At 40.5% G+C, this 14,027-nt stretch overlaps 1 protein-coding gene across 5 annotated transcripts in view; it reads left to right on the forward strand.

Moving 5' to 3' along the window:
• The window catches only part of FGFR2 (fibroblast growth factor receptor 2), a 134,149-nt gene that overhangs the window by 68,129 nt on the left and 51,993 nt on the right, over window positions 1-14,027 (forward strand). For all 5 annotated transcript variants that reach the window (XM_073596228.1, XM_073596230.1, XM_073596229.1 and 2 more), the window contains one exon: window positions 6,419-6,542. In XM_073596228.1, the coding sequence (XP_073452329.1) occupies window positions 6,419-6,542 (124 nt within the window). The remainder of the gene's footprint in view (window positions 1-6,418; window positions 6,543-14,027) is intronic.

Consider the following 14,027-nt stretch of genomic DNA (forward strand, 5'->3'; position numbering starts at 1 on the left):
TACGTAATCTTGCACACACCTGTGAGGCTATAGTTGAGCATGCACTTTACATATGCGCTGAAAGTCTTTACTAGACCTGTGATCACAAGACTAGCGTTCATCTTGCCCCTCCCAAAAAGCAAACTTGCTTCTTCTAAGGAAAGCAGGTTTACCATTAACAGGATGCTGTTCCCACATCTGCTGGCCCTGATAAGTTGTTTTCGCCACAGCCCTATCTACACAGTCAGGTTGTTGAGAATAAATGGAGGACTGAGCAAACAGTTCAATCTCTGAGAATTAGCTGAGTACACAGCGCTGATTGTAGGTGAGATGACTGCTGTGGAATGAAGGGCAAGTGTCCTGGAATTTAGCTGTCCACAGCATACCTGTCTTGATGTGGCCTTGAACCTACACGCTTGTCTGCTGTCCAGTACAGGCTCAATCCTGTACAGGTTTGTGTTCATAGCTGCCCAATGGCAGAAAGAGGGGTAGAGCCGGGTGATGTAACTAAACAGAAGATATTTAGCGTGATGTGACAAAGAAAAGGGCACAGCAAAAAACTGACTTGGTAGGTAAGTTTAATAAATATCTAGAAAGATTTTGCTAAAAATATAAAAAATTTCTTTTGTTTTAATTTTATTTTTTTTTTTTTTTTGTGGCAATAAAGTCATCCAATATAGTTTTCCACCAATTTGTTTCCAAATGCAGTTCACATTTTTTTCAAATCCACATAGGTAGCTAAAATTCATTTCTGAAGCTGTTTAAGCTTTCTATTCATTTGCTCCCTAAATATTATCAGTTTAGATGAGACTCGCTGAATATTTAAGATTTATGATTTACAAATGCAAAATGAGCCTGACGGTTTATCCTGTCTAAGCCATAATTCCATGGAACCCTCTCTCCAACCCATAAATGCTTTGAAAAGAATGACTTTCTAAAAGTCGACATTAGAAAGTCATCCTTCCTCCCACATGACACTGTTGGAGTCTGGTGATCACGGAGTACTGTACTGTGAATATTTTCAGGCTTGGCCATACCCAGAGTTGGTAGCTTGGTGTAACCATAGATTGCATTTGTAAACCAAAGGACAAGTTTATTTTAATGAAAACCATGTCTTTAATGTTAATCTTTTAAATACCTTGTGTTGATGTACATATGTAGACACAGTTTATCGTGTTTACTCAAAGCAGTGAAGCACAAGAGATGTTTCTGGCTAATTTTTAAGGAAAGTCAATGGATGGCACAGAGGATGGAGTTTCATTGAAAGCTGCCAGAGTGTCATTCTGGATAAACCTTTCCAGCTTGGGTTATTCTTAGTATGGAATACAATGCTCCCTTCACGTGGCCTGTTCTTTAGCTAATCGTTTCACAGCAGCTGTTAACAAGGACGCAGATTGCATTGTCTAAAGGAAGTAACTGAAAACAGAATGCTTACAAATCTGCATAAGAAAACATGGCAGAACAGGCAAGTAATATGAGAAACTTGTCAAACATTTTAGGAACAACAAGCATGTTTAGGAAAACATTTTTTAAGAGTCAGGATTAAACAAGATTGCCGTTGATTGACAGCAAATGGCATTAACACATTTAATGGTAAAAGTAGCTGCTCTGGGAATTAGAACACTTGTCATTTGGACTGTCAGGGCATGCAGGGCTCCAGCCTACCAGGGCGATTTGGTTTCTTGATTTTTGCATGCCTGGGCGACACAGGTGGATTTATTTTGAGTGACCCTTTAGCTAGAGATTAACAAAGAAGCTCTGGAATGCAATTTTACCATGGAATATTACTGACGCTCAGTTGAAGGTTTAATCTTCTAAGCACTTGTACCCTTGTGGTAATCTGTTTTATTACTCCCTACTGATGTCTGCAGTCTGCTCGAGAAATCTCTTAAAGGAACCTTATGTGGTTTTATCACCAGTTCTGCTTACAGCTTTAGGAATGCTGATTTAAATTCCTTGATAAAATGTAACAGAGTTATAAGTTAGACTGGACAGTATGCCTTCTGCTGTGGAAATACAAAGCGGGTTTAAAAGTAAAACCATCGCCTAGAGAAGAACACTGGGATTTAAAGCTGGTCAATTGTTGGATAAAGTACCATGTTTTCTCTGAGTTTGTTAATGTCAGAATAAAGGCTCATGTACACTACAGCTTCTAAACTTAAGTTTAAGAGCTTTTGGCATTTTTTTGCCGAAGCTCCTCAACTCAATCCCATAAAAGCATACATGTCCATGTACACATTGGGGGTTATTTACGAAAGGCAAATCCACTTTGCACTGCAAGTGCAGTTGGAAGTGCAGTCGCTGTAAATCCAAGGGGGACATGCAAGGAAAATAAACAGCATTTTAGCTTGCACATGATTGGATTATAAAATCAGCAGAGCTTCCCCACATTTCAGATCTACCAATCGGATTTGCAGCAACTGCACTTCCAAGTGCACTTGTAGTGCAAATTGGATTTGCCTTTCGTAAATAACCCCCATAGGCTTTTACAAGAGTTTAGAAGCTGCAGCAGTTAGGGGAGGTTCAAGCTCCCCCAGCCCTCCTCTCCTGAATCGCATTCAGGATAGGAATGTTTTGACCACCAGCTGGAAAATCGCGGCATGTTTCCCACTGCTGGCAGTCAACCTAGTCTGTGTGTACATGAGCCCTTTAATGTTAATCCTAGTTCACTCTAGGTGCAGCCGTTTTGAATGGTCATCTGCACTGATCAGGCACAGAGCCATTGTCTAAACCCTGTGACTTTATGCAACTTTCAGCTCTAGATTCCTAATTTTAAATCCGAATTTGGAACTGGTGGCAAAAATAGGTAATGAAAGCCCATACCCCACATATAGATAATATAAGGCTTGTTTAGTCTACAAGGCTTTAAAATATAGGAATTCTTACTTTACACCTCAGTGCCACTGCAGCTGGCGCTCTGGTCTTCTCCTGACCTAGCTCTTGAGGACCATGATGATGTCATTACGGCCCAAAATTAGAGCTGCATCAGGGAAGAAAGCCATTTGAATATGATAAGCAATGCAAGCATTATTTGTTTGGGGGGGGGTGTACCAGTATTTTTTTACTTTCACATTAAATAGAAAGAATAAAAAACAATGCAGCATTTAAATGATCTCTGTATAGTATTTATCTACATTGTGCTCTTTATTAACACTAAAAGTAAACATTTGGGAAAAAACCCAACTCTGTATTGTCCATTACTAACCCAAATTGCCCCCCAGTCCTATGTGGGTCTGGCGAATGTATCATTATGGTAAACAGAAGGCCATGGCTTGGTAAAGACAAATATAGCCACTGACGTAAGCCTACATGAAGTTGGCTAATGAGTAGTACTTTAGTAGCTTAAAATGCTAGGTTTTTGTTTTTGTTTTGTTTTTGTTTTCTGGAAACCATTTTAAAAATTAAATTAATATAAAAGAATTAAGTTGTAAGCTGCTTGAAGGCAGGGACTGATGTGAATGTACAATATATGTGTAAAGCTCTGCGTAATATGACCGCGCTATATAAGTTCCTGTAATAAATAAAAATGAATAAATAACATAATCCTTGGGTCTCGGTTAATAAAAACATAAGTTTGAGTGCATTTAAAGGACAGATATTTAGAAAGCAGCATTTGCAAATTGTTAGATTTTTGTAATGTCATTAAGTGTAGAGCATTAACGGAGAAGAACATCTCACTTCAGCAAGAAAACCCAGCAGCACCTTAGGACAGTTGTGAGATTCCATCGCAGAGAGAACGATGAGCCAATGCATAGTCTGGATTCCCCTAATCACAACAGTCCCTCATCACCCTAAAATGATTTCACAATATGAGCCGCTGACAGAGCAGAGGTCTCCACTGAATAGGACTTTGTGTGCTCTGAAAGGAGGCTCGTTATTCCATTAAAATAAAGCGATACCTGTTCTCCCCTCCCCCACTCCATGCCATCAGCCTCTCTGCTCCCCTCCTCTGCATTCCTCTGACTCCAGCCCTCTGCAATGCTTTCTTCATAGATAGAAGTTCCCCCAGCCTGTAATTATATTTGGGACCAGTAATGGGCACCACATTTGCGTAGGGTCAATACATTCATAGGAGATAGTGAAGGAGGCTGTCTTAGAATCCGTTTAGATTGAAAAATTTTCAGTGTCCTGGTGTGCGCAATGTTTTGGTAGATGATTAAAAATAGACAAAAGACACTGTAAACTTGCTTAAGTTGTAAAAAAAATACGTAGTATATTTCTTTACAACCAAAAAAACACACCTGTGGTATGTTATAATAATTCTGCCGACAGTTATCGTATAAGCCATTGATATTTACTGTACAGTTTGCTGGCCACGAGTGAGGTTTAGACTGTGTTTATGATTACCATATTTATCGGCGTATAACACACACCCAAATTTAAGAGGGAAGTTTCATGAAAAACTTTTTTTTTTTTTAATCACTTTGAAGCAAAATAATGGTCAGTGAGCTTCAGTGCAGCCTGATCTGTGCCCATCTGCAGCTTCAGTGCAGCCTGATCTGTGCCCATCTGCAGCTTCAGTGCAGCCTGATCTGTGCCCATCTGCAGCTTCAGTGCAGCCTGATCTGTGCCCATCTGCAGCTTCAGTGCAGGAAATCACAGAGCCGTCATCTCCTGTTTACTCTGCTCTGTCGGCAGTCGCATACACAGTCCCGCCTCCGCCGTTGGCATTGGACTAGCTCCTGTGATAGTCAGAACACTGGTCCAATGCCGGAGGCGGGTGTGTGTGTGTGTGTGTGTGTGTGTGTGTGTGTGTGTGTGACGTGCGAGGAGATGGCGCTTGTCCCTCTTCTTCCCCTCCGAGGTATGCTGTCGGCGTATAACACGCACCCCTGATTTACCCCTTATTTTCAGGGGAAAAAAGTGTTATATATGCCCATAAATATGGTATTTATAAAATATACATATGTATTCATCTGTCTGTCTCAATGTGTCTGTGTAAATAAAAAAGGCTTCATCTTTTTCTGTTTCCCTATCAAAGAACACTGTAGAGCTAATGAAGCAATTTCTGTCTTAGGCTGGCCATGCACAAAGCAATTTCATCTAGCTTTTGGTTGTTAATGTGATTGAAAGAACAAAGGCATCTTTTCATCAAGAAGTTTGACTTTGATTATGTTTATGGATTGAAATTGATTTAATATTCTGAATAACATTTCTGATTCTGGTAGAAAGCAAATTGATTTTTTTCAACCTGATAAGACCACAGGTGATTGGAAATAGTAGATTCATTTAACCAGTTACGGACCACCCACTGTTTATGTACGTCGCTACCTGGACGGGGGTTATGGCAGTAGATAGCTGCCATAACCCCAGTATATTTTTACACAGCAGACGATTCAGCGTCAAATAAAAGTGGTCCTGACAGTGGATTCGCCATTGAACCACTTTTATGGGTTGCAGTTGAGGTCCCCCACCCCTCTTGCTGCTTCCCGGTCGTTTTCCCTGCTTACCGGAGCCGTCAGCTGTGAAAACGATCTGGTGTGCTGGATGGATGGGCAGGAAGTCAAGTGAGGGCAAGATGGCCCCCACTCGACTCTGTCCTTTGAGGAATGGAGCGACGTCAAACATCACTTCCGGCCTTAAAGGGCCCATTTTTTGTTTTGTTTATGTAAAATTAAATTTTTTATTTTTATTTTCCTTTTAAGCGTAAATGAGAGATCTGAGGTCTTTTTTAACCCCCGATCTTGCCTTAGAGGCCCTGCCTTGCTTATTTCTATTACAAGGGATGTTTACATTCCTTGTGATAGGAATACAAATGATACAAAAAGTTTTTTTAAAGTGACAATGTAAAAATAAAAAAAAAAGCATGTCATGTTGGGGATCAATACATAACCTCATTTTTCACATTATACAAAAAAGTTGGGCCAACTTTACTGTTTTCTCTTATTTTATTTTTTTTTTAATTGAAACGGTGTATTTTTTCCAAAGAAAAAAGCGTTTGTAAGACCGCTGCGCAAATACGGTGTGACATAAAATATTGCAATGGTCTCCATTTTATTCTCTAGGGTCTTTGCAAAAAAAAATATTATATAATGTTTGGGGGTTCTAAGTAATTTTCTAACAAAAAAACTGATTTTAACTTGTAAACAACAAATGTCAGAAATAGGCTTGGTCTTTAGTGATCTTTTTTCATTTTGGAATAGTCTGGCTGACTACACATGATGTAGCATGCAATGAGTATCTACAGTGCTCTTTTAGGTCTCTATCTTTTTGCCCTGTATCCCTTTCTTACTGTAAATGCAATATTAAAAAAACAAACAAAACAAAAATGGGAAAAATCATTCAAATTAAGAGGTACAATTTTCTGGTTTCATATGCCTTGCTTAAATAAAAACTCCTGTTTTCTTTACATAGAAAATGGGACATGTCAGTTTTGAACAAATGGCAAATTTACCCTTTTTTGTTTATTTTTACATATGTTTTTTTTTTTTTTTCCTAGGTCCGTAACCAACACTGGAGTCTGATCATGGAAAGCGTTGTCCCATCTGATAAAGGCATATATACTTGCATTGTGGAAAATGAACATGGGTCAATCAACCATACTTACAGTCTTGATGTCATAGGTAAGATGCACACCTTCATCTGGTACCCAGTGTTTTACAGAAGGACCTGTGCATGTACAGTATATTGTCTGATATAGAGGCAAAGCTTTCAATAGATGTGACATAAAATCCAGGAAGAGCCTGTTTTTTGAGGTTCACTGAGGCTTTGATTTTTTTTTTTTTTCCCCCTACCCTAACCAGTTTATCTTCCAAATATTATTTTTCTGAACCAATCGCCCATTAAATTTTCTATCTTCCTGAAAAATTCCTCTTCCTGACGCTAAGGTTATATCGATTTCTTGTTTACTATCTGGTTATTTCAGAATGCTTAAAATTTGCAGATAAAGGAAATCTGTCATAAGAGAAATTTGGAGGCTATCTTTGTTGACTTCTAGCTAGTTGCTTGGCTGTCATGGTAACCCCATTGCTTCAATAGTTTGAAATGTCACTGACCTTGAAAGCTTCAACCTCAATTGGGAGCAACAGCCAAGCACCAAGCATTTTCAAAAGGAGCAGCTTTTAGTTTGAAAGGTTGGGAAATTTTGTATTTCATCAAAATTGAAGAAAAAAATATAGAATTTAGTTCCTATGGTCTACTGTAATTTCCCTTTTGTACTAGGAACAATCACTAAAATCTCATACAAGCTGTGCCATATTAATGTAATTTCTATTTCAATAATAAAGTTTCAAGACAATGGAACAATGTGTATATCATTCAAGTGCAAACTCAAGTGGATACCCGTGGCGCAGGTGGGAAGAACATTTAAGTAGCATTTGTAAAAGACATTGAGTGTTTGCATATAGAAGTAGATCAAAACGTAGGTTAAAAAAAATACCAACAATGTAATTTTAAGGAGTGTGGGGTTGATTTAGTAAAGGCAAATAGACTGCGCACTTCATATGCAGTCGAACTCTGCAAGTGCAGCTGCTCCAGAGATTAGTAAATGAGGTAAACCTTCACTTTGCAAAGAATACCCAATCACGTGCATGGAAAAGTTAAAACCGCATTTTTGCTTGCACAATGCACATGATTGGATGATGGAAGTCAGCAGAGCTTCTGCTTGTATACTACGCTCTAGAGCAACTGCACTTGCAGTGTGCAACTGTACTTTGCAAGGTGCACATTCTAATTAGTAAAATCCACCCCTATAATAGTTGTGGACGGTCTCTACCATGTGGAAACAAACCCCATGGAGCAAAATTGGGGCGCTTGCTAGGTGCAAGACGAAAAACTGTATTAGGAATGGCTATCCTCGTATAAAATGATCCACATCTAATGTTAAACAGTCAAGACAATATTAATGTAATTTCAATCGTTGCTCTTAAAGCTTTGTAGCTTTATTTTTTTTTAAAAATGGTACCTATTAGAAAAGGGCCTTGTTCAGGCACTTTCTGTAATGGGGTGATTAGCTGTTTCCCAGTTGTGCTCCTGTGTTGTCACCCGGTAACACGTGCCTCTAGTGGAGACTACAGGCGGCTATGCCCAAACAGATTGCACAGGTATGGCCCATTGTTACCACTGATCCTAAAGCAATGATGTGCAGCTGACACTCGAGCAAGTCCACGTAGACAGGAAGTGAAAATAGTATATAAGGGACCTGGATTGGACTGCTGTTTTTGCCAAGCTGGCCCAGGTCCGGCTTCTTCATGAGATAGGATATGCACATAACCGTCTTTTGGAGAGACTCCGCAAGATTGTGTCACTAACACTCCAGGCTTGAGGCCGACCCTTTACACAGTAGTTCTATCTAGTATATCCCTGTTTCCAGAGTAAAGAATGTCTACTCAAAATGCTTTTACTGTAGAAAAATGTGCATGACTCTCTGGCATAATGGCATGTCTTTCTCTGTACAGCGCTTAACACCACAATTCCTTAATCTTTACAGTACATAGTACAATAGCTTCAGTAATGCATGTTATTGAACAGCCACTTTTCCAGGCACTCTATGATGAGGTCCTCTATTGTGGTCATTCCTTGAGTTCTACTGGCAAGCACAGGCCCTGGAAGCCTTCACGCTCCAGACCTACAGGATGTAGGGCAGGGGTTGCTGATTTCCTTTCCTGTTTTTCTCCCTTGTGAGCCCCCCTAACATGGAACCCCAACTCAAGCCTCCTGTCCCATAGAAGCTCTCACTCTTGCACAGATCACAGACCTACATTATGTTGGTCAGGGGTGAGCTGTCTCTATGCTCCCTCCTGACTCTGGCCCTTTTCACAGCTGGTAATAAAAGGGCACAGATCTCACCCACTAACATCACCAGGGGAGTGTTGCCACTAAATGGGCACTACCACCTGCCAGCAAGTATCTTATGGGGGAAAAAAAGGTGGCTGTTGTTTGAAATTACAGCAAACTGAATGTCTTGTTGAAGTCTGTATTTACTTTAAAGAAAATAGCACTTTTTTTTTTTTTTAATGTAAATCTTTGATGGATAGCCAACCCTATTAAAATATTGCTCTGCAGTGATTTATTGGATGTTGGAGTGACATTTCCTACCCAAAGATGAACAGTAGCTTCCACATGAAACAGGACACAGGAGAGCCAGTTTGGGGAGCCTCCATCCATCTGCTAGCAATATTTTTGAAACCTAGCTTTGAATGAATTGTACAAGGGTGCTGTTTGCTTTCAGCCACTGACAGAGCAATATTAAAGACAAATGGCTTTTTGTCAAGCAGCCATAAAGCACAAAAACCTGGTATCCTAATTCAGGGTAGGAGGGCATTCACATGCCTCCAAACAGCTTGTTGATGCCATAAGTGGAAATGTGCTGAGGCCCTGCCAAACTGGGCCAGTGTCCTGTAACCCTGAGCCAAGTGCTTATGTCAGGATACTTCATTACCAGTTTCTTCTTTGACTTCCCAACCTTCAAACCTGACAAACTTTCACAGAGGGCGGCCAGGAGCCGAGGAGGAAAATTCCAAACAAGTCTCCAGGAATAGGTTCTCCTTCCTGCCAAACTGGGCCCTGCCATGCCATATCTTATGCTGTAAATTAGTTAATTTCAGCAGCGCTCTCTTTTCCACAAAGGCTTGCTTTGTATAAAGTTAAATGGTCTTTTGGCAGACATTACACTTTTTTTTAAGGTAAAGAAACGATCTGGCTTTCATAGAAGTTAAATTTTGCATTCATCATTATGCAATCTATGGCTTCAGACTTCTTGCCAAACTGTGTCCTCTTATAGGCCTGTGTAGTACCTTTAACACTGTGCACTTACCTATGACCACTATTTGACTTTAAGCAGTTTAGTGTGCTAGAAGAATGAAAGGTGAATGATTGGTTAATCTTTGTTACTGCTTGATGCAAAATAACTACTGGAAATTGTCACCTTTTTGTTACAAGGCGAACATACTGACTACAGCGTGGGAATGTTGCCATTAGTGTCCGTGATCAACAAAAGCCAAGGGGTGACTCAACCCTTTGACATTCATCACTAAAATGTCAGTTTTGGATGGAGTTGGTCCCTAAGGAAATCCTCCATGCAAATAAAAAGTAGGGATCTTTTGTTAAATGTCCAGAAGCTGTAAAAATAGTTTAATATAGCCATAAACACCCCTCCCTATTTTCACCAGAATTTGTCAGTGCTATATGAATGAGTTAAATAAAAATGTGTTGCAAGAATCAGTTGTTCACTTATGAGACAAGGTGGTATCAGAAACAAGGTTTAGTGTAGGAAACTGTACACTTCACCTTGAACAGAAGTCTTGAGTGCCAGCATTGTGTGTCCTGGGTTGTTTTCAATAGACTCTGATAAGGGCTGTGTGTTTAATACAAGCAGGGCAGAAAAACAGGGGCAGAACCAGTCAGCATGATTTATTATGATCTTCCACGGAGTATGATAATGGATAAGCCAGGTGTACTGCTATGGTACTTTTGCCAACTTGAGAAGCTTATGTTAAACCTTTCCTGAGTTGAATGCAAACAATAAGGGACAGGATACACACTGAAGACCTGATATTGTACAAGAAAGCGGTATGCTGCTGACCTGCGATGCTCTGCAGATTTGAATTTTAAGGAAGTAAACATCTGCAGGACAGGGGTTCCGGTAAAAAAAAATTAAGAATACTAGATCTAGAAATCTGTGTTTGCTCTCCTGCCCCAACTTGTCTGTCTGGCAGGCAGGGGAGAGGTTGTTGACATACATCAAGTTTTGTTAGATGGGTTGGAAGTTGAGACATGACTGTGCAGAGTCCCAGGAGCTGGCGGCATCCCTTGCTCTGTGACTTCTGCTGCTCAAAAAAGAAAAAAAAGGTTTTATCCTGTCGAAAGTGTCAGATACATGGATAGTATATACTTATTCTGGTCTGGTAAGTAGGAATTCCTAACTTATTAGCAAAGATTGCTAATTTAACTTTTTTCATCAATCTAATGGCATATCAGATAGTACAACCCCGATTCCAAAAATGTTGGGATGCTGTTAAAATCTACATAAAAATGGAATGCAATGATTTGCAGATTTAATAAACCCATATTTTATTCTCAAAAACAAAAAAGAAAACATGTCAAATGTTTAAACTGAGAAAATAGACTATTTTAAGATAAAAAAATTAGGTACTTTTGAAACTGATGGCAGCAATGTGTCTTATTGTTTGGATAGGGCAACAAAAAGCTGGCAAAGTGGTGCTAGCAAGGAAGAGCTGGAAGACCATTTTGCAACTAATTAGTTTAATTGGCAACAGGTCAGTAACAATGATTGAGTATAAAAAGAGAATCTTGGGGAGTCAGTGTCACAAAAGTAACAATGGGTCTCTAGAGGTTCACCAATCTGTGAAAAGCTGCATCTAAAATTTCAGACGGCATTGCATTAAAAACAGGCATGATTTTGTGATGGGCATCACTGCATGGGCGCAGGAATACTTTCAAAAACCACTCTTTGAACACAGTTTGTGTGCCATCCAAAAATGCAAATTAAAGCTCTGTCATGCAAAGAAGAAGCCATAGCTGAACATGATCCAGAAACGCCATCTTCTCCGGGTCAAAGATCATTTAAAACAGTCTGTTATAAAGTAGAATACTGTTCTGTTGTCAGATGAATCAAAATTTTGACCACCTTATTGGCAACCATGGGTGCTGCATCCTCTGGACTGAAGAGGAGAGGGACCTTCCGGGTTGTTATCAGTGCTAGGTTTTAAAGCCTGCATCCCTGATGGTATAGGGTGCATTAGCGCTTATGGAATGGGCAACTTGCACATCTAGAAAGGCACCATCAATGCTGAAAGATATGGCCAGGTTTTAGAGTAGCATATGCTCCCATCTAGATTACCTCCTTTTTCAGGAAAGGCCTTGCATATTCCAGCAGGACGAAACTATACCACATACTGCTTCTATGACAACAGCATGGCTTTGTAGTTGAAGAGTCTGGGTGCTCAACTGGCCTGCCTGCAGTCCAGACCTTTCACCAAATTGAAAATATTTGGCGCTTCCTGAAATGAAATGTATAACAAAAAAGATCTAGAACTGTTGAGTAGTTAGAATCCTTTATCAGGCAAGAATGGGGCAACATCCCCCCCCAAACTCCAGCAACTGGTGGTCTCAGTTCCCAGATGTTTGCCGAATGTTAAGAGGTTGGTACACTGTGATAAACAATGTCTTTGAGATGTGTTGCTGCCATCCACTTCAAAATAATATTTTTTTTGTTAAAGTGGTTGTAAAGGCTAAAGGTTTTGTTACCTTTAATGCATTCTATGATGTAAAACCTTCAGTGTGCAGCGGCGCCCCCAGCCCCCCAATACCTAATCCTGATCCAGCTATGTGCTTGAGGCTCTCCTGGGTCTCTCCCTCCTGACTGTTTGAGATGCAGGAGTTATTGGCTCCTACTGCTGTCAATCACACCCAATGAGGGGGGGCTGAGCTGCACTCTGTGTCTTATGGGCACACAGACCTGGCTCGGGAAGGAGCATGCACCAGTTCCCCCACAGCAAGCGGCTTGCCAAGGGGGCACTTGGCAAGGGGAAGATGCCCAGAGCACCAGTGGGGGAACTGAGAAGAGAAGGATTGGGTCTGCTCTATGCAAATCCATTGCACAGAGCAGGTAAATATGACATGTTTATTATATAAAATGTTTTCCTTTACAAGCTATTTTCTCAGTGTAAATGAGAATTTACACTGGTACATTTGCTTTGTTCTATTGTGAATAAAACATGGGTTTATGAAATTTGTAAATCCTTGCATTCTGCTTTTTTATGTAGATTTTACATAGCATCCCCAACTTTTTTGAAATTGGGGTTGTATGTAAGTTGGTACCTATCCAGTATTTAAAACAGAAATAAGCAAGTGACCACCTACTCTATCACGCAAGTGGAATTTACAGCTCATATTGGGCAATGCGGAGAAAGCTCCTCATTGGATAACTATAAAATCGGCTGTATAAATTAATGGCAATTCAAATTTCTCTACATGTACATAAGTAGAGGCTGGGGACTATGGATGAGCTCAGGTGTGTTCCCAAGTCCTCTAGCCCGCGCCCTCCAGGAAGCTGATCCTCCAGTCCTAATCACAGGTAGTGAGACATTTCGCGATCTGTGTGCCGTAGATCGGGAAACGTCTCACTGCCTGTGATTAGCGCTGCAGAGTGTCAGGTTCCTGGCGGGCACGTGGACTTGAGAACACGTCTGAGCTCATCCTTACTGGAGACACCATAAGGTTTCATAAGGGTTGTTTCCTTTCTAAAATGATTATGGTATAATGTGACCATAGTAATAGTGCTTAGTGGAGTTCTTCTTTATGTTTCTATTTAAAATATATCTGTGCATGTAATCTGTGTCATTAGCACTGTTATTTGCTTAAAAAAACTTTCCAAATATATGTATTGTGATCCGATGGGATAATAATTTTGTACACATGGCTAACACCATAGTAGTAGTATTTTTACTACAATTGGCCACCCTACAGCCCAATACCACTGAACAATAGGGATGAGCTTTCTGTTCAGGTCGAACATGAGTTTGACTCGAACATTGGCTGTTCGCCCGTTCATGGAGAACCGAACATTATGGGCCGTTTGTGCCAAATTTGAGTGGCGCATAACAGCCCATAATGCACTGCGGGAGCGCAGTGCATTGCTGTATGATGATTGGCCAAAGCATGCACCATGACCTGCATGCTTTGGCCAATCCCAGCGTCCTCCGCTAAGAAAGCCATAATTGGCCAAAGGCAGGGTGCCTTTTGCCAATCATGGCTCAGGGGGACTAAGTCCACGCCCCACACAATATAAGGCTGCCTGCACGTCGGCCTCGTGTAGTGTGTTGTTGCCGTGGACGGAGAGAGAGGGTCATTTAGATGAGCAGGTTATTCAGTTAGCTGCAGTGTATTTAATATATATACAGAGTATCTTGTATCTCACAGTTTAGCTGTATCTGACTGCAGGCCGCTCCTGATGTACTTTTTCTAATATACTTCAGGCGGTGTACTCAGTACTGTGCACCCATAGTGCATTTGCTACTACTTTTCTGGTTGTGTACACAGTACACCCATAGTTATTACACCTCTGTTGGTGTACACAGTACCGTGCA

This window comes from Aquarana catesbeiana, linkage group LG08, assembly GCF_042186555.1.
Source record: "Aquarana catesbeiana isolate 2022-GZ linkage group LG08, ASM4218655v1, whole genome shotgun sequence".
Taxonomy (NCBI): Eukaryota; Metazoa; Chordata; class Amphibia; order Anura; family Ranidae; genus Aquarana; species Aquarana catesbeiana.